We start from the raw sequence: 21831 nt of genomic DNA, 5'->3' as shown, positions 1-21831 counted from the left end.
TTCTGGAATAGAATCCCAACGAATAATGAGGGACAACCTGTATATTGAATGCTACTGTTAAGATCCATGGACATCACGTTAACCAAAACCAATCTGAAAAAGAAAATCTGAGAAAGCTTTTAGGAAGAAAAAAGTGTTAATTTAAATGAACAAAGCACAACTGTACAGATAGTTTATGAAGAAACTAAACAGAGAGTGTATGTATGTACTCTGTCTCATTCTTAGGTACTTAGCCAGGACAGTGGTCTTCACAGTTACAGGAAGTTACCTGTTTGATATTACAGATGCTAGTATCTGAGGCTGCCTGGGCTCGGATACGAGCTTTGGGGGCTCATGATACTAATCTTGAAGAAGTGAAACTCCCAAATTCTTCTTCTTCTTCTTCTTCTTCTTCTTCTTCTTCTTCTTCTTCTAATAATGATAATGATAATGATAATGATAATAATAATAATAATAATATTGGATTAAAATTTGAATCAGAGAAGAATTCCCAGTAGAGTTTACCCTCTACTCTTGATTGTCTGGAATGCTTTCCCCTTTCCTTTTGAACTACTTTTCTTGCTGGGCTACTGGTAGCATCAATGGTAGCATTCTGGCCACGGGCAGAGCTCCATCCATCCTCTCAATAGTGTTCTGAAACATTGTTCACAATTTAAATGGCTCTTGGGAAACTATATTGGGAAATAGCATTCCCAGGAGCCGCTAGGCCCCTGGTTCCAGAGAATGTATTGGTTATCATTTTATTTAATGTACATCAACCATGGAACATAGTCTTAAAAAAAAGTGCAAGCTGTGGGAGCTAGTGTATTGTTAATAAGTGAATTAGGAACATAAGGCTAGTATTAATTGTCTCAGGTGGTTAATTATAGCCACAATTATTTATTAATAGGCTGTTTTATTTGTCACTCTGAGGAATTGATTTTGCAGAAACTCAGTATTATTGTTCTCAGGGGAGTACTTGGGCTCAAATACTGAAGTTGCTTTCTAATGTGATTCCTAAAATCTCTATTGTGATAATGTCGGCAATCAATAAGACTAGTCCATCACAAAATGGGATCTCATACTGTCATTCTTATAAGTGTAACTGAATTGGAAATGGATACAGCACGGGCTATTGAATTTATTGCATTGCTCACCTTTTTAATTTGTTTTACTAAGGAATGAATTTATATAGTATATTATGGGAAGTTGATTCATAGAGTCAGTGCAGTGTGAACAAACCAAAGCTTTTATAAACGGAATTACAGGAGAACTTTAAAGCTGTCAGGAACAACCGGTGACCCTAACAACTCACTAGATCAGTGGTTCTCAAACTCTGCGGGAGCTTTACTCCCTCAGTAAGTTCTTGCAGGAGAGGGGCTAGGGTAGCAATGCGATCCCCAGGATTGCGCCACTAAGGGGGGGTGAGGGGGGTGCTTGTGACTTACTTTATGAAGACAGGGCTGCAGTAGGCTGCAGGAGGTCTGTAATAGCAGTCGCAAAGCACCTCCTGCAAAAAGGAAGTGCTTTGCGCCCGCTTTCTCTGAACGTTCCAAGATTCGGGAAGCGCTGCGGAGGGCTGCACAGTTCTCCCCTCATCTCCTGCAGCCCGCTGCAGCCCTGTCTTCATAAAGTAAGTCACAAACACCCCCCCTCACCCCTCCATACGGAGGATTGCTTCCCTGCCTCTCCCCTTCCCCGCCCCTTAAAGGGAACCTTTACATGAACTGGTGGGCTGCGACCCACCAGTTTGAGAACCACTGTATTAATTATGGTGTAGCTATCATCACTCTATCCTTCTCTCAAGGGGGAAGCTCTACCACCAGGCAGCTTGGATGGCCATGGGAGGGTCATAGTAGGAAATCAGACAATCACCTTCTGCAACCCCCTCCACCCATCCCTCCACCATACATTTCATAGCCTTTCACAGTACACTGACTCCAATATTAAACCCCACCAAAGAAAGACACAGGCATGTGGCATGGGGTTACACCTCCCTGGGCCCCTTGTTGTCCACACTTAGAGCACACATATGGGAACTTTGGTAGTATGACCTATGGAGAAAGGGAACAAGGCACACCATGGCTCTCATGGTTAGCAGTGGTTATTTTGTTATTTTGTTGTGGTATTCATTCCTAGGGGCCGCAGAGGAGGGGGAGGACATGATCCCAGCTGTGACTATCATTGCCCCATTGGGGCAGGAGGTCTGGTCTAGAGGGTAGAGCCTCCGTCTGCCTGAAGATAACATTCACAAGGTCGCCAGTTCGAGGCCACCGGGCATCGTGCGACCTTGAAGCAGCTGACAAGCTGAAGCCGAGCTATTCCATCTGCTCTGAGCGTGGGAGGATGGAGGCCAGAATGTGAAGCCAGATCGGAATGAAACACCTGAATGTAGTGGTTCTTGAAAGAAAGAACCTTCTTTCAATTGTAAAAATCCCTATTTAATAAGGGATTTAAATAAGCCTGCCTATGTAAACCGCCTTGAATAAAGCCTTGAATAAAGAGCAAGAAAGGCGGTATATAAATACCTGTTATTATTATTATTATTATTGCCCTCATGATTCACTCTGGTGGTACTTCTTCAATACACTAGTATTGGGGCTGTGTAGATATGGGGTTTTGCTCCTTGCGTTGGGATTTCCATGATGCTGGCAGTGTTACTGGTATATTTGTCTGTTTGCCCTTCCCCTTGGTGATGGATGAGCTTTGGATTTGATTGTCATCTAAGTAGGACTAGTGTGGCATTAGTATAAGATTGGCCATAAGCTAGGATGAGACAAAACCAAATATACTGTTCAAATTTAGGCTGCAGGGAGGCTGAGTGAGCTATATAACAACCCCGCTGCTTTGTCCCTGTTTTTGGAATGCAGGCAGGCAGCAAGGCCCTCCTGCAATGAGCAAGCATTGTACTGTTGTCTCTCAGCCTAGTAGAAAGCTATTGTGCTTTCCTTTTCAGATCTGAAGGGGAAGGTGAAGAAGTTATCAGGCAGCTAATAGACAGCATTTTAGACAGCAATCTTCAACTAGGAAAAAACTACCTCACTACATTGAAGAAATTTGTTTGTTAACATTCCAAAAAGAGACCAGGTTCTTTTTCCCTTGTGTCTGGCTGCTGGTTTGGGTTTGACCTGAAAGATTAGTTTGGAGAACCAAAAAAACAAAGCAAATAACAGAAGAAATGCATTTATCTTTAGTTGTGTTTCTCCCCCTGACCTTTGATTAGAGATGGTACAGCCTTTCAGCTATAATGCTAGAGTTGTCCCAGATGGTAATTCATTTCAGTGGAGCTTCAGAAAGTCCAAGTAGATTGTGTCCCGTGTTATTGACTGCCCTATGCTTCACTGATAACATATCACTGTAATTTTATCATCCATGGGGGCATACTTGAAAATAGCAATTTTCAGTTCCATATTTGTATTTTGTTAATGTGCATCCTCACACTCAGATGCAGACATAGGTCAGGTATTTATGCACATGAATTTTAATATTTTTAGTTCATTAATGTTGCTTTGGAATTTCAGGGTACTAGAAGAGACTTCTGCTTCTTCTGGATAGTGCACTAAAAGGGTACTATGTACATGTACCTTCTAATTTAATATGTTGGTCCAACTATTTTAGCTTTAGTGGCTTTGATTTTTAAAGGCAGTTAGCATATTGATTTCTTTGTAATAGCTTAGAATTTTAAAATTTTGAAGGTATTCGAATGTAATAAAGTGCCAAATACCATATATAATCTCTTTCTGAATCTGGAGTTTAATAGGACTTTCCTATTGATCAGTGTTTCCCCATGTTTTAGCATGTTGCTAGGATGGCAAGTTGCAAAGGAAGATCTAGCACTGTAATAATTGTGTAGAGCAATGCATGTTGGTAGTTTGTCATTCAGTGATTAGAAGATCTGTACAGGTCATGCCTCTGTAACCACTGATTTGGTATCCACTGATTTGACTTACCACTGATACCAGGGTCCACATTTAAATGCCTTGTAACAAGGGGGGAAAAAAGCACCAAAATCCAGTTTCCTTTCTTCCTGCTGTTAAATTGCACCAATTGCAAGCTTCTTGGGCTTAAAGATAGCTTTAAAGACTCCTGGGTTTCTTGCTCCTCCATTCTCATCCCAGAATGCGTTGGTATTGACACTGAATCACATTCAGCCAATAGAATGAGTGAATAATGTAATTGAATGAAATGATTCCATTAGGAGCAATGGAGGAGAAAGAAACCTGAAAGTGGGTCTTTGAAGCTATTTTTCCATGCTTTTTTTTTTAAAATCCATGGAGGGTTCCAGAACGGAACCCTAGTGGATAACAAGGCGCGACCTGTGTAAACTGAAAGCCCTCCTGTACAACTTCTATACTACTGTTGAAGACGCAGATGGAACCCAGTACTGTGCTCTTATATATCTGTTCATCCCAAGTGCATAATTTTAAGACATATTTGTAGAGCCTCAAATTGGTTCTTGCATACTTTGGATGCCTTGTCAATGAGAACAAATATGCTACCCACAGGTGCTCCTCAAATCTTTTTGCACTAGTGGGTATGGAAGACTGTAACTGCATTCACTGTGATTCTCCTCATTATTAACCAGTAAATAAGGAGTACATATGAGAGGGAGATGTGTGGTCATGTAAAGTTTAATCCAAAATCTATACAAATTTAAATGTTCTCATTCATAATGGTAATTGTAGCCTTACGGCTGAAGCAATACAGGCATTGTCATATTGATTATGTCGTACATTCCTCTCCTGTCTGGTTTTTTAGTGTGCTCATTCATTAATGAGAACTCACACGCTTTCTAATCCATGTTAGAATGAGTGAAAGAAACTTTATTATTAATTATTTTGTTCGCATTGGTGATGTTCAAAAAGAGAAAAACGGGAGTGTGATACCTTTGATCTAGAATGAAATAATTTCAATATAAGTGTCATCCTTTACAGATTAACTATAAGTCAGCAATGCATAGGAATGACAATCTGCAATTGTTTCACATGATTTTGTTTAAAAATAAAATATGGCAGAAGGTAACATTACTGAAAAACCCAGAAATTCCACAAACAGAGGGGGTAATTAGACTGTTCATTCCAAGTGTCACAGATCAGCTGTTCATTGAAACACTGCACTTTGAATATAACGCGTTACTTTCTTAGTACACTTGAAGTCACACTGTTCCCTACAGCCCCCTCTATGTAGATGGGGAGTACAGTACTTCAGGAAGCAGTACTTTTCTCTTGTTAAATGGGTGCAAATCCATAACAAAAAATTGTTAATTGCAGATTTGCCTGAATGCGACTGATTCTCAAATATGATTTAAATCCTTGAGTTATCATTGTGAATGTATAGCAATGCCATGCTTTTTTGGTGTTTCACTTCAATTTGCCAGCTAGGCTTTGTGGTTTTATACGAGGTCGTATTTATGACCTCTTTTTCATTCTGCACAATTTGTTGCATTTGTGTGTGATGTAATCTGCCACAAAAGTGGTAATGCTCATGAACCAACAGGATTATGGATGGTTTGGGGGGAATCATTAGTTTACAATGAAATGTATCAGGTCATAAACACTAGTGTGCCTTTAGGTTTAGCATTTCACAGTGCAGTCCTATCCCCTCCACCCGCCGTTGATTTAGCAGTGCCAACTGATACATCCTATGGTGAAGGCAGTGGCAGAGGTCTCCTCTAGGTAAGAGAACAACCATTGCAGAGGGGTCTACTTGGACCTGCAACACCTATTTTGCTGTCACAAGTCCACATTGACCTGTGCTGAAGCACTGAGTTCAGGAGAGGGGTTAGGATATTGGTGGCACTGTCACCACCAGTCCCACCCCCTCCCAGGACCCAATCCTCCTCCAGTGATCAGGGGAATGGACAACAATGTGGGTGGGAAGGCACAGTCCTTTCCCCGAGTGCCAAATACGGCACTGACTACTTTATGGCAGTCTGCACCATCTCAAAAGAAGAACCAAGGATGTTTGACTGGGTACAGTGAATATAAGATTGGGCTCTAAGACTGTTGTCTCGACTAGTGATTTTCAACCTTTTCATCTCGCGGCACACTGGCAAGGCACAAAAATGGTCAAGGCACACCATCAGCTTTTTGACAATTGACAAGGCACACTGTGCTGTCAGTGGGGGCTCACATCCCCCAATGGTTGTATTGATAAATGATCCTCTCCCAAATTCCTGTGGCAAATTCCTGTGGCATTCGTGGCACAGTGGTTGAAAATGGCTGGTCTAGACCAGGGGTGCCCAAACCCCGGCCCTGGGGCCACTTGCGGCCCTTGAGGCCTCTCAATGCGACCCTCAGGGAGCCCCCAGTCTCCAATGAGCCTCTGGTCCTCTGGAGATTGGTTGGAGCCCGCACTGACCCGATGCAACTGCTCTCAGCGTAAGGGCGACTGTTTGACCTCTCGCGTGAACTGTGGGATGAGGGCTCCCTCCACTGCTTGTTGTTTCACGTCTGTGATGCAGTAGCAGCAGCAAAGGAAAGGCCAGCCTTGCTTTGTGCCAGGCCTTTTATAGGCCTTGAGCTATTGCAAGACTTTCATTCATTCATATAAGTTCATCTTTAATCTATTCATTTATGTAAACTTACGTAAATTTATTCAAATTTTAAATGTAAAAGCTTTTTTCCCATGGCCCCCGACACAGTGTCAGAGAGATGATCTGGCCCTCTTGCCAAAAACTTTGGACACCCCTGGTCTAGACAATCATGCTTATTATGAACCAGGCTTCACTTATCATTACAATGTCAGAACAATGCTTCATATATCATGGTTACCACTGTAAATATTGTTCTCAGCAGGTCTTGGTGTGTGTGTGTGTGTGTGTGTGTGTGTGTGTGTGTGTGTGTGTGTGTGTGTGTGTGTGTAGAAGGGGCACTTAGTACTGTTTTTACAGTTTACCCATAAAACTCTTTTCATATATTTATTAGTTGAAGACTGTTAATACTAGAATTAGCTCAGTGTAGTGTGCTAGTTTTAGCTGTGGAAAACTCAGGTTGAAATCTCAAGCTCTGTGAGCCACTCTGAGCAGATAAATTGCTTTTTCTTCACTTAATTCAGAGGATGGCTGTTCCATTTTGGGTTGCTTGGCTGAAGGTTACAAGCTGTGAATGTTACAAATAAAAAGAAATAAATAGTGCTGTTTAGCATTTATGTTCCAATATTTATGACAGAATGCAAGGCACTGTCAAGAATACCAGAGTACCAGAGTCCTTCTCAAGACCATGCAATCAATATTATTTTGTTCTAATATATTCCCCTTGTATGTACTGGTCTAATTTTCCCTGGAGTGCATATATTCTTACTTAAATGTTTATTCACTAAGAATTCTGGGGTAATTTTAGTACAATTTTTTTTTTTTAAATGACCTGCTGCTGATGAAGTGTCCAAAAGTTCAGGGGCTCATTTGTAAAGCTCCAAGAAACTGTTTTGCAGTCCACAAATGCAGTTCAGGGAAGGTCCTGAGCTTCGAGAGCAAAAGTACTGGGAAATCCCAGCTCCCTTGCCTGACCAGAGTTTCCCAAGCTGACTGAGTGAATTAACAGTAAGCCCTCCCCAACCCCGTGCAACCCAGTGGAGGCGACCCAGTGGAAGCACTAGAAAAAATGGGGAGGGAGAGGCATGGAAGGGGAAGGTGCATTTCTGGGGTGATGGGACATTATCCATTTTAAAAGAATATAACTTTATTTAACATGAATGCTGCCATCCTAAGCGTAAATAGAAGGGAGCATATGTGCACCTTATATGGATATGTGCACACACGAGTTTTATATATATTGATTGAGGAAAACAAAGAAAAGCACTATGAGTATGTAAAAAACACCTTTTTTCAAGTTACCTCAGGGATCCAGTAATGGGGAGGATGGCAGGATTGTGAGCTACTTGCTGGAAGGTGCTCACCCAGTGGGTGAAAGGCTTGTAGAGACTGCAGTCACATATGTTGGGTGAAGGGCTCACAGAGACTTAAGGGACTTAGCCTAAACTATAGGAATTGCACAGCTCCCTGAGGCTCAGACGTTTCTCTGAACTGGCTCCTCTACCTGAACTATGATTAATATCCAGGTTGGGGTGAAAATTAAAGAAGGACATTTGATTTTCTGTTGCGTTCAACAAAGTATCTCTTTTGTTTAATTTTAATACAAAAATCAAAACTTTCAAAGATTTGACTCAGCTGCAATAGGAATTAGAGACTTGAAAATTATGACACTTTATATGTGTTTGTGTGTGTGTAACCTCAGAAGCTTGTTTTTGCTTTCTGACTTTTATCCATTGTGAACAATTGCTTGCTTTAACTGTGGGCGTCAACTGAGTTCACTGTAAAAAAGGCAAATTTATAAATTTTGTTAAATTTTCACAGTGAAAATGTCAAGAATTTGCTAATGACTCAGTTTTGGGTATTTCTGGCTCAACTGTTATATAAAACATATTATGTTTCTAGTTCTCAGGGTTGCAAACAGACACATGAAAGTGAGTTATTAAAATGTTGTCAATAATTTGTTTCCACATTAGTTAGCTTATCATAGCCAGGCAGACTGCTTTGCCTTGCCCAGCTTACTGTTGTTGTGAATCATCACTCTTTTTTACATAATAATGGTCACTCACATTCCAATCCTATTCTGCCCCCCACCAATGCAGTGATGCCAACATTCATTCTTTTACCCGAGGGTAAGCTTCTGCAGTGCATTGAGGTCTTCCTGGACTTGCATTAGCAAATTTGCTGACTCAGGTATGCATGGACCCATGCTGTGGATTGGGTTCGGGAAGGGGGTTAGGATATAGGGCCGCTGCTGCTGCTGAAACCTGCCCCCTTCCTGGACTAGATCTGCCCTTCCCCCACCACTCCATTCTGCCCTTCCCTGCCCTTGTCGCTGCCACTGAACCTGCCTCTTTCCTGGACTCGATCTGCCCTTCCCTTGCCTCTATTGCCCCATTCCTCCCCTGCCCTTGTTGCCGCCTTGTTCCTCCTTCCCCTTCCCCCCATCCTGTCTCCCCCTCACTGCCTTATCTGCTTTGGCAGGTCTTTGCCTTCTCACATGTGCAGGTCTCCAGCACATGTGGGAGGTCTCTAGCCTTCCCACTGGCACTCCAGCATCATGTGACTTTGTGCACTGTCAGAGTAAATCTTACAACTGCTGTAAGGTAGTTAGTTCTGGTGGAATGCTTCTGCTTTTTGGGGTGGGGGGTTGGGCTGTAACTGTACTTTTTCTGTCACAGAGCCCTTTGACTCCACCTTTTACATTTTTTTTCTTTATTCTAATATGTGTGTATATGCCTATATCAACTGAGGATGATGCTTCATGCATCCTATGAAGTGGATCTGAGACATAAAACTTCAGCTAATATAAACTGATTAGTTTTTAAGATGCTTCAAAATTCTTTGATGTTTTCTCTGCAAAGCAGTAACATGGCTACCCCTCTTAAAATCACTTGGGAATTCTCTAAGTATTTCAGGCTCTGTTCTTGGAGGGGGAATTACTTAATTAAAAAAAAAAATACTTGAGGTGTTTGCTTTTCACCATATCTGTGGTGCTTTTCAGTATGCAGTTGCCTTACACTTCTTCCTTTGTTTTCATTTCCAGAGAATATCAACAGGAAATTGACCAGCTGTGGCTTAATAACCACTGTTAATGAAAATGATGCACAAATGATGTTAGCTGTAGCTAAAACATGTAAATGAGGCATAGATCTCTGGCTTAGAGTCATGATACATTTCTGATGTGGTCTTCATATCAGTGCTGATATGCACACACACACACTTCTGTAAGCAGCATATGCACACTAGAAGTCTAATATGAACATTTTTGATGTAACAAGGGTGTGTGTGTGGAAGAGTTTTCAACCTTTCCAGCAGGTTGCTCAGAATTCTCTTTTGCCCAATCTTTCTGGCCCAGAAATCAGTAGCTCCTATTGATGTCTATGGAAGAGATGAGTAGGACTGCAGCAAGGAAGAATGTTGAGAAAGATCAAAACTTGCACTCCTCCCTGACATAGAGGTCACCAGTATCTGCATTTGGGAGGCAGGTTTTATGATAATCTCAACTGTGCCAATGGTTAGAGCCCCTTTATGGTTAGAGCCCCTTTCTCTCATAAAGGGCAACAGGAATTGTTCATGATTAAAGATAAAAGAGATGGTTTCCCATCAGGTAGGGAGAAAACTCAGTTCCTTTTCCGACAGTGGTGACCCCAACTTTAAGGATGGAAGACAGATTTTCCTGCATCTCAGTATGTAATGTCACATAGATGAAAATGAAAAGCATGACATTTCATGGACCAAAGTAAGTTGAGTCCATTGCACTGACAGTCTCATTGGTAGTTAACGCATAAAGCCCAATGGGATACTTTGAAGTGCATTGAGAGTGAAGTGAATAATAAGCTTTTTACTGGAGTCTAAGGGCCAAACTATATATTGCACTCAATGTGTAGTTTGCCATTACGTGTGCTTTTATTATTATTATTATTATTATTATTATTATTATTATTATTATTATTATTATTATTATTATTATTATTATTATTAACAGTATTTATATACTGCTTTTCAACTAAAAGTTCACAAAGCGGTTTACAGAGAAAAATCAAATAACTAAATGGCTCCCTGTCCCAAAAGGGCTCACAATCTAAAAAGATGCAAATGAATACTAGCAGATAGCCACTAGACACTGCTGGGGTGAGGTGGGCCAGTTACTCTCCCTCTGCTAAAAAAAGGAGCACCCACTTGAAAAAGTGCCTCTTACCCAATTAGCAGGGGTTAGGGGTTTTTTTCCTTTTAAAATAGCCGTTTTGGGGTGCCCACTCAGGACTGGAATTGTAACATTTAGGAATGTGACATTCAGCTAACCATTTCCCTATGCGTTTTGGTTCTGATAACTACCCATCCCTGGAAGTTGTATTTACTCTTGGGGGGGAAAAAACTGCCATGATGCCAATAGCTGCTGGAGCAATTTGCATCTCAGGGGGAGGGGGCATTGGGACAGAGAGAAAAGGATAAACCCTCTTCTGCAAACCTTGCTCCAAATTGTGCAGCCCAGTCCTACCTAACTCCCTGCGTGCTAATGGAGCCATGCCAACAGGGTGTGCAGTGCATCCCAGGGGGGAGTTTCAAGCTGTAAAGGCCTCCTTGAGGTAAGGGAACATTTGTTCCCTTGCTCCAGAATAAGCTCTTGCAGCAACAAAATCTACTTGGACCTGTGGCAGCTATGTTGCATGCACATGTTGGAATGGATCTGGGTCGGGGAATCACGCCTGGGAAGGGGGATGGGATATCATCAGCACCACTGATGCTGCTACCACCTTCTTCCTGGTTTCAAACCCCCCCAACCCAGTATCCTCCCGTTCTGCCTTCGCCCGCCTCTCACCTGCCCCCTGCACTGACTTACCTGTGGCAGGGCTCATTGAAAGGCGTAGCCATTCAGAGTTTGAGGTGGTGGCCAGGCCGCTGTGTATGGCATGAACTTGAGTTCTGGCAATGCAGTAGTCCAGTAGGACTGGACCACTAATCTCCCCTCCCTGTGGTTGTTATTTTAAAAGAAAAAAAGAATACACAGGTGCCAGGTCAACCTTTTAATGCAATCTATAGTTTGATGCTAATAAAACAAAGTGAAGATAAGATTATCCTTTGACTGTAAAGTTGTGTGCTGTGCTTTTTGTTTACCAAAAATCTCTTATTTCATTTTTTTTGTAGCATACTGGGGCCAGCAGTGACCTTCAAATTACACTCAAATGTCTACAATGCCACTACTGCTGGTGTTGCCAAAGCAGCAGGTAAGAAACCTTATTGTCTGATGCATCCTTTTCTCTGCCCACCACCAAATTTAGAAAGAGAGTGAACAAGAATCCTCTTTCTCACCAGAAAATTAACATATAATGTAACAGACATTTGAAGGGGTAGTAACCCCAATGGAAAAGTCAAGTGTAACATCTCTGACTTCATTAAAATTGCCTGTCACTTCCTTGTTTGTAAAAGTACTGAATTAAAAAGAGGAGGAGGCCTCCTTCTTCATAGTGAAAGAATGAACAAAGTTGTGATTGAAAGAGAGAAAATCTAGCCTGTATGTTCTTAAATGAATATTTGATGCCAATAACTCCCAACTAGTATTTCTGTGGCACAAAAGAAGCATTACTACAATTAAGGCTTTATTTCTGGACGTAGGAATTGGCTATAAATGTGTTTGTGCTGTCAAGTTAATTTCACAATTCTCATGACCCTTAGTTGGTAAACATGGTAGACTGACAACTCAAATCCTTCTCCTTAAAAACCACACACACACAAAACTGATGTCAAAGCATGTAGATTTGATTACAGTCATTTTGGATTACAGTCTCACCTTGATTGTAAATTGTTTTGCTTGCCAAAAACTGTGCTTGGAATTCTAGTTGCCTAAGCAGGGCTGACCCCCCAGTTATTTTTGCTGTCCTAAGCCAATTAAACTGCACTGTGAACTTTTTTTGTGGAAAGCAGTACATAAATATTTTATTATAATAATAAAAGCCCCTTACCCAACTTTGTATCATATAATGAACAGCATAATAATATAACATTCACAATATATAATCAAGAGCTGACCCAGATAGTACTTTCATGTTTTATATCTATCATGAGCTGTTCCCATACACCTTCTACAAAAGAGCAGGCAGAAGCTCTACCTTCAAGTCATTTGCCTATTAGGCAGGCACCCCTGGAATTTTAATGAAAAAGAATAACACTGTGGTTTAAAAATGCAACTTGCATAGCCTTACTAAATCTGGGACTATATACCATGACAACATTATTCTGCTAAGGTTGCAATGCTATGAACACCTTTGTTTCTGAGTAAATGTCTGGCTGCAAAACTGTTTCTAGTTCTGTAATAGCAAGAAATATAAGCAACTATCCCAAGATACGCGGTGTTTACAAATTAGCCCTATAGCACAATCCTATGCATGTCTGTTCAGAAGTGAGCCCTACTGAGTTCAATGGGACTTCCTCACAGGTAGTTTTTAGGCTGCAATTCTATACAGGTGTGTGTCACTTAATGGCGGGGATATGTTCTCTGATCCCTGTTGTTATGAGATTAGGTTGTTGTTAACATTCAGTCCAATCTAGTGCCTTTGTTGTGTAAACAGACACTCCCTACCAAACACTAGCTGGCTGCACAGGCTACTGGAGATAGATTACCTCTTCTTTGTGTTAAGAGTCTCTTGGTTGTGTAAACAGACACTCTGCTGCAGACTATGGAAGACTGCCTCATTAAGAGCCTCTTTTTTGTGCTTTGACCACTGGCATATATGCAGTCTGTTGTTAAGTAGAAGGTTGTTAAGCGATGAACACTTGTATACACTTTTCTGGGAGTAAGCCTCATTGATCACAATGGGACTTGTGATTAAACTTGTATAGGATTATGTTTTCCCCTGGGAGCTGGGGATAAGAATAGGCCCTCAGTTTGGCTGTACTTGTTGTAAGAGGCGACTAAACAACCACCGGGTAGATGGGACTCACCAGCCTGGGAAGGCAGCTCATCTGAGAGAAGGAAAACTCTGATCCCAAACCTCCACTGCCTTGTGGCTATATCCAGTTATGGAAAAGGCTTCAGGAGTCAACCTCGAGGCAAAATCCGGAGCCGGAGTCCCTGAGGCAGTTCATGGCTGGACACAGTCACGTTCTGGCAACTCCTGCGACACTGCTGGAGTCAACCGTATTTGCCTCTGCCTTTCCATTGGACCATTTCAGTGACATGGAGAGGGGGGATTTGCTGCATGGGTAACAGCCTATCCTCCATATCTACCCAGGCTTCGCGCACTGGAGAGGACACTCTGTTCTAGAACCACTATTCAGAGCGCGATGCCATAGTCTTCCAAGACTGAAGGATGCCAACAGGATTATGCTGTTATTGTATCAAGCAACAGCCCAGCTTAAATGCTCTTCTGCAGAGCATTTATACATACAGAGATTCCTCTCATAAATACAGAGATTCCTCCTGACCAGTTGTGCCAGTTCTATGTGATATGGACCGTACAGCTTGGCGCACAGCTGATGTACAAATAATTGATGATGCAGTACACATTGCACAGTGTGGTACTGAGCTGCTAACTTATAGGAGTGTGTGTGCGTATTGCGCATGTGTACGGACTGATGCAGTTGTAGCCCACAGGACAATAAGTAATGCAGTTGCTTTAAGCTACTATATACTGCATAGTGAACTGAGAGCTGGAAGGTAAATAGGGTATTCTTCTCCATAGTATGTGTGACTTATAAGGTTGTAAAGGTAGATAGTTTATTTTCATAACAATAGTGCTTAGAAATATGGAACATGATGCAGTGAGTTTTTAATTGCTATGGACTTTAATTAAAAAGTTTTAAACATGTGTTTAACTTGTCTGTTTCAACTAGTGGTTTTTTGACTGTGTTTAACTGTAACTGGACTGAGCTCATGATGGTGTTGTTTTTAAACACGTGCACTGAATGACTTATAGCTCAATCTTATGCAGGTCTACTCTAAACTAAGTCCCATTGTGTTAAATGAGACCCACTCACAGAAAAGTGTGCATAGGATTGTAGCCTCAGTCCCTGATTAAGCTGATACTACCCCGACAGTTTGAATTTGTGTGTGTGTGTGTGTGTGTGTGTGTGTGTGTGTGTGTGTGTGTGTGTGTGTGTTACAAATATCCTCTTTAAAGTATTGTGCATATGTGCAGACTGAAGGAGTGGGTTGCAGCCACCATGTGAAGGTGATGACCTCCATCACAGACAACCCAATCCTGTACATGTCTACTCAGAGGTAAGTCCCATGATAATCAGTGGGCCTTACTCTCAGGAAAGTGTGGATAGGATTGCAGCCACAGTCGACTGCTAAAAGGATCAGAGTGCAGCAACTTTATCTGTGCCCCAAATCCGTACCAAGCAAATGCAGTCCATCATCTGCATATGGTGGGTACAGCAGGGGCTTGACAAACCCCCTTTTTTGTGACTATCTCCTTGGGATTGCAAAAGCAAGAGCTAGTGCTAGTCAAGCACCTGGCAGTTGACAGCACATAGCTAGTGGGCTGCATACTCTTGTTAGGTTAGAAATGGTACAGCTCTGTTGTAAACTAATTGAAATGCAGTGATAGGATGAAGTATTGTGTTGGGTTTTAGTTCCATCCATGATTGCTCATCTTGGTTCTGGAATTTGATATTGGTTGTGAGATAGGCACCTGTCCGGGATCCGGCCCGGGACCCTACTTACCTTGGTTGCACAACATGGCCAAGCTTCAGACCAGTGGGCTTTTCCACGGAGGAAGTAGCAGTGCTGTGGGGCCTCCCTGCCTTGCCAGAAGGGCCAGCCCAAGGAGGCAAGATGCATGGGAGCCCTGCCCCTTCTTCCTTGATTACAGTCTGGTCAGTCCCACTGCAATCGAGGGAGAAGCCTGGTTGGGTGACTGACATCTGGAGCAAGGGGAGTGGAGCCACTGTCAGCAGGCTCCAGAGAGGCAGAGGTGGTGAGTGCTCATAGGACTGGGGGCCTGGGAGGCTGTGTGACCGGGCTTATGCAGCCTGGCTGGGAGGAAGGGGTGGAGCAAAGTGGTTGAGATGCTCCATATAATCCTAGGCTAGCTGGTGATGAAGACAGTCTGGAGGAGGCTGGCCAGCATGTAGGATGCTGGCAGGGAGGAGGATCAGTGGATGACAGAACCCCCTCCTCCTGCCTATCTCTGAGGCTACTGGATCCCTTGGCAGGCTGGGAGACTGGAGAGAGTCTGGCCATCGACCTCTTGCGACACCCCAATATCAGTTGCTCTGAAGGTGATCGCCATTCCCCCCCCCCCCCCGGCATTGCTGACAGTACCTTTTGAGGAAAGTATCCATCTCTTTGTTTGAAACATCATTCTCTCTGCATGCATGTGTGTTTGCACACACACACACATTGAGACACAGTTTTTTTGTTGCTGTAAAGTAAAACTGCTACCTTTCCGGAAGCTGAAAAATTTAGGTCGCAAAACCTTGTATATTTAAAATGTAACTTATATGCATCTTGTTAATTTTTCCTTTGCTTTTGTAATCTTGGATAGCTGCCACTTTTCTGTGGAATGGATTACACTGAGCAGCAGAGGCAGTAGAAGGAAAAAGGGCTGCATTTTAAAAGTGTAGCAGGAAAAATTTCATCTCATCAACACATCAAAACCCATATCTTACCAACGTTGAGCTGAATGCTTGAAAATAATTTACATTGTATTGTGGGTAGATGTTGCCATAAAAGACAACATTCAAGATATTTCAGGACCACATACAATAAATATGTTAATACTGAGTGTCAACCAAGAGGAGAAAAATAAAATCTGACAATATCTCAATCCTCAGACTCTTCTATATTCAGATGTTTACTAGCTCCAGATTTATTTACTGGCCTCTACAAATTGTGTATTGGGTTGTGACAACTTAGGGAACCAAACTGATACCTTCAAAAATTGTCCTTTCCCCCACTTGGTGGGAAAAGAAGAGGAAGTTTCCTGGCTTAGGGCTGGCCTTATAAAAATGCAAACCTTGGAAATTCTCCTCTGTTCCTTTGCAGGAACTGATTACAGACAATATTGCTGGTAACTGTAAAAACAAACAGTTTGCACTCTGATAATACTTGTGGCTTTTATTTTGTTTTTGTTCCACTTTAGTGCTAGGAAGAAATGTAACTTAGTGATTATTGATAATAAGACAACATTTTTCACCATATGAGACAGTCCTACACATCCCACAGACATAAATTTAATTATAACTTATGTAATTGTTCTGCATATGGAAGCTCCTTCTGGGAATCCTATCCTTAAATAGCCTATCTGCAAATTATATTGACTTGAAACTTGTGTCACCTAGGGGTACATTTGCTGCATACCAGTTTGCAGTTCCTATCAAGGAAAGAATAGGCTTGTTATGATTGCCCTGGTATAGACAGATAATTAAGGTGGCAGCATATGAAGAAAATAATAAAAAATAATGCTACCATGATTTTCTTCCTTTTTCCCTCCTGGATCTTGCCATCCAGTATTAAAATATTCTTGATATAAGGCCCTGAAATGTTGAATGTGGGATTTTTGTTTTGTTTTTTTTAATCTAGGACTGCATCTGCCCATGATGGTAAGGCAAAGATTTTCAAGCATCTGGCTTAATGTAATATAACCATTTTAAGCATAAGAATTCAGAGTACATACTGTTTTGCACTTTCCTTTTCCTGGGCAATGATAAGTTCAGGGCAGCCTGTACAGGCTTATTTTCCTTTGTAGACAAGAACTTTGGACATGTACTGATTTGTTTATCTTTTTGTACTAATCTGTTTATTTACAAATGTACAGGAGATATTGTGCAAAAAATACAGCTGATTATCCCAAAGAAAAAACGGCATCCTGTAATATCAAACACTGTTTTTCCAGAAATCGTTTTTGTAACTATACCAGATCAGGCAAAACTAAGCACAACAATCCCTCCAATCACCTTACACAATCCAGAACATGACATTAAGCAATACTGATCCCAAGCTCTTTTTTAAAAAATGGACCCCCCCCCCAGTCTTACTTGTTCAGGGAAAGAGAAGATCAAGGGAAGCTAACATGAGCACTGAGAAGGATTTGTGTCAAGTGAAAGCACCTACAGGATCACAGGCAAGATATAATTTCAATCAGGCTTTATCCTAGAACTTATTTTCAATGAAAGCTAGAGTCCTGGGATGTATGAAGTAGAAATAGAGTATGTTCATCCCAGCAGTCTACAGTTGAAACTATCCTTGGATAAAACTCTGCCACCAGAGCATTTGGAATTGACCAGGGTTGTAGTGTGGTATTGAATTACCTCTCCAAGATCCTGTAGCAATTTCTAGTATCCAAATGGAAATGGAGGGTTTTTAAAAAAATGAAGTTAATTTATTTTTTATTTTAATGTGGTTTGCTAGCCATCTTATATTAGATGCAAATAACCAACAAAGGTGAGATGCAAATATTGTAATCAAAAAATATTACCTGGTACTCTAGAAATTGAGTATTCAACTTGAGGGATTGGCTACAAGGGCACATATCTGTAATAATCCTTTGAAATCTTATAGACCTTTATGCTTGTGCAGTTCCTTCTGTGTGAGCTGGAATTGTTTATAAAAGATACCAACATCACCTCTATTGCTTTTCTCCCTTAAGCTACCCTAGTGAGAGTTTCTGCACTTGTATTTCTAGCATCTTTCACTCCAAAAGTAGATCAGAAATTCAGAGTGGGAGCCTTGCTTTTCTTTTTGTCCCCAGATCTGAAGTGCTATGTACAGGAGTACAAGTCTGATAATTTTCTTTGGATAAGATAGGGCAGAAGGAGGAGCCCAAGGGGGTTCTTGCTTTAGCATTGCTGGAGAAGCCCATGGAGGAGGAAGAGGCAGTTCATAGCGAGCATGTCCATGATATTTTGTTCAGTATTCATTTGGTTTTATCGGACCAAGATTGCCAAGAACTGGTATAATCCAAACAATTCCAGCTGTAAACCTTGGAAGTAAGTTCCATTGAAATGTATGGAGTTTACTTCTGAATAATTGTGATGAGGATTGGACTATCAGGCTGATTTTTATTCTTCTTGTTAAAAAGATGCATAGTTAATGTAGAGTTTAACTGAAATAATGGATCCTCTATTAGCTCTAATTAGTGGATATACCCTGTGGTCATTTGAGTTGTGGTAGTTTACACCTGGTAGCTATTTGGAAGTATGCCTGTAAATGTGCATCTTCAAAGAATGTGTCCAAAATTTTTTTTACAAACAACTAGTGCACTCTAAAGCAATAAATGATTAAAAAAATCAACTTTAAAGCATGCATAGATTTTAAAAACATAGACTGTTTTTAAGATGTGTTGCAAATAAGGTTTTCTTATCTGTTTTTAAATTATGTTTTTTAATTTATGTTTTTAACCTTTGTTGTAAGCTGCCTTGAGTCCCTCCAGGGAGAAAGGCAGGGTAAAAATAAATTTATTTTAACTTATTAAATTTTAATTAATTAAGGAAATTTTAATTAATTTTAATTAATTAAGGAAAGTTAATTTGAATTAATAAATTTAATAATTTATTAAATTTATTAATCTATTAATAATAATAATAATAATAATAATAATAATAATAATAATAATAATAATAATAGATAACATCTGCTAATTCTTTGTGAGATAGTGCCTAATTTGGTTTCCTTCCTTAAGTGGCATCACAGTACAATTTCCTCAGGTTTCGCTCCACTAACAGCCATTTGCTAACGGACTTCTGCAGTCAAGCTGTTACTAAAACAGTTGGTACAAGCATGATAAAGCTAAATGAGGAACTGAAGCCTTATTTCTCATTAAAATAATTTGATTGGTGGTGGATCCATGGAGCTCTTTCCAGGAAAACAGTCATCAACTTGAGTCCTGGTCAGTGGCTCACTTGGTGTGGAGTGGCCAACAGAAAGGACTTTTCACATATGTCCTCTAAAGTTTTTTGATCTTTGAATTCCTGTTATCTCAACTTTGTTTTGTGTACTGCTTTATTTGTTTAAGATTCTCTATCTTTCTGTCTTTCTGTATTCTGTCTTTCTAAACATATATCCAAAGTGGTTTGCAGAAAAATCAGTATCTGTAAAATACACAGTCCATGTAATGCATTGTACCCAAAGATGCTGTTGCTGTCATGTAAGGTCAGGCCTCCAGTTCTCCTTATCTGTTCCAGCCTCCCTCCACTCTGTGTTCCATGTTGCTCTGGAGGGTGCCTCAGAAGCAGAGTGTAGCAGATAGGGGATTTGACAAGTGGACCGTGCTGTGCAAGAATGTAAGTACTGCTTGCACAGTGGCACATTTGGTTCCAAACCTTAGCCTATAATGCACATCCATTAAGTCAAAATACATGGCCAAAACCAGGCCGTGTGCGTGCGTGTGTGCATGCGCATGTGCGTGTGCGCGCGCGCGCACTGGATGAAAGGATGAACACCACTGGGCTTCTCTAAGGAGAAACTTCTCATTTGCTGTCACAACAGAAAATAGTTTCCCTAGCAACATAGGATTGAACCTCTTATAGATGGAATGGCGTAAGCCTTCTTTCAGATCTGAACATGCATGAGATCTCACATGGGAAAGGGGTTTTTTTTTGTGTTTTTTTAAAAAAGATTGTTAAGAGCTCTTCAAAGATGTGCTGGCAAATAAGTCAACCAGTAAGAGGCAAATAGATATAAATACATATATTGAGGCTTTTCTGTTCACTTTTTCTCCTTTGGGTAAAAAGTTTAGAATGAGAATACTGTGAAAAAATGCATTGTCTGCACCAAGGGTGTCTGGTACATAGCATATTCTGTGCATATTCTATGAATTCATAGAATGCAATTCATAGAATGCATGCAATTCTAGAATGTGCAACTCTATGCATATTTACTTGCAAGTAAGACCCACTGTGTACTTACTTGTCTTACTCCCAAGTAAATGTGTATAGAATTGCTGGCTATAAGCACAATCCTATGTTTGCCTACTCAAAAGTAAGTCCCAATGTCTTTAATGGGGCTCACTCTCAGGAAAGTGCTATAGGAACGTATCCTGTGTGTCCTTGTATGAAAATCATTGTGGTTTGACAATGTAGTCTTTTGTACTGAACAAGGTATGAGGAAGCTTTGCTTTGTTTTTTGAACAGTAGCTCTGCTACGTCACATCCCAAACTGCTATTTAAACAGCGCAGATCGTCCTGCACACTTCTTTGGAGCAGAAGCATTGTGTTCAGTGTAGTGTTGCTAGTGCTGAAATCTTTATTTTGTAGACTGCTGTCATTGAAGGACTGGAAATTTCAGAAGTGCAACGTGGTCCAGAACATCCTCCCCTACATCCAACCTTACTGCTTAAAGCTCGTCGTGGTCTTTTGCCCATTCTGCCTGCTTGTCATCATTCTCATTATATCTAGCTGTCACAGAACAGTCAGTTCTCCCAGTCAACCACTCTCATCGACCCAAAAGTCTCCTGCTCATTACTCTGTTCCTGTCTCTTGCTGCCCTTTATGCCACCTGAGGCTATTATTGTGTTTAAGACCACATTATATACTATCTTGTTCCCTAACAATCTGAACACTGACATTATGACAGTGACAGTGCGATCCAAACTCTGGCTTAAGCTGGCACAGCAGCTGCTGTGCCAGCCAGAGGTGTTGCAAACATGCCATAAAAAACATTCACGGCACCCAGAGAGTAGGCTGTGCAGCTGGGAGGCCTGCGCCACCCTGCCAATGTCCAATCCAGGCATTCCACTGGTCGGAACAGGTAAGGGTGCGCTGGGTAGTGGAAGGGTGTGGGGAGGAAGGTGGGGAGGGGGGCATTTCTAGGCAAGGGAGGGCAGAAGGGGGGTGAATTGGGCTTGGGAGGGGGTGGGATCGGTGGAGCCCTCCTCCACCATATCCTAAACCCCCTCTTGGTGTTACACTGGGCTTCCTGGATTTGCACCAACTATATAGCTGGCAAGGATCCAAGTAGCTCTATAGGGCTATAGGGCAGGGTGTGGCATTACTCAGGATAAGAATACCTCTTACTCTGAGGAGTCCTCCAGCTGCCTCCTAAGTTGCGCTCAGTACAGGTGCAGGCCTTGCAGCCTGGCTGCACCATTGCAGGTTAGGATTGGGCTGTGAAATTCAAGGCAGGTTACAGTGACGTGCAAAAAAAGGGTTATTTTCATACAGGTAAACTGGACAGCAACCTGAAATGAAGAAGTCCTGAAATACTCCCAATATTCAAACTATAGTTATCTGAGATGTCGTCCTATTGGAATTCACTTTGGTGTAGCCCTGTAAAGATGCTGTAAGTCGCACAAATGTGTGACTATCCATATTCACTATGTTTTTGTAAAACTCGCTTAATATTGCCAACCTTCCAGTTTTGTGACATACAAAATGGGTCA

At 41.4% G+C, this 21831-nt stretch overlaps 1 protein-coding gene across 1 annotated transcript in view; it reads left to right on the top strand.

Moving 5' to 3' along the window:
• Nucleotides 1–21831, top strand: part of PTPRN2 (protein tyrosine phosphatase receptor type N2) — a 636554-nt gene that overhangs the window by 209872 nt on the left and 404851 nt on the right. Inside the window, exon 11 of the mRNA XM_066627523.1 lies at nt 11657–11736. Within this exon, the coding sequence (XP_066483620.1) occupies nt 11657–11736 (80 nt within the window). The remainder of the gene's footprint in view (nt 1–11656; nt 11737–21831) is intronic.

This window comes from Tiliqua scincoides, chromosome 5, assembly GCF_035046505.1.
Source record: "Tiliqua scincoides isolate rTilSci1 chromosome 5, rTilSci1.hap2, whole genome shotgun sequence".
NCBI lineage: Eukaryota > Metazoa > Chordata > Lepidosauria > Squamata > Scincidae > Tiliqua > Tiliqua scincoides.
Note: the sequence above shows the minus strand (reverse complement) of the source record. Positions and strands in the feature narration are given on the sequence as shown.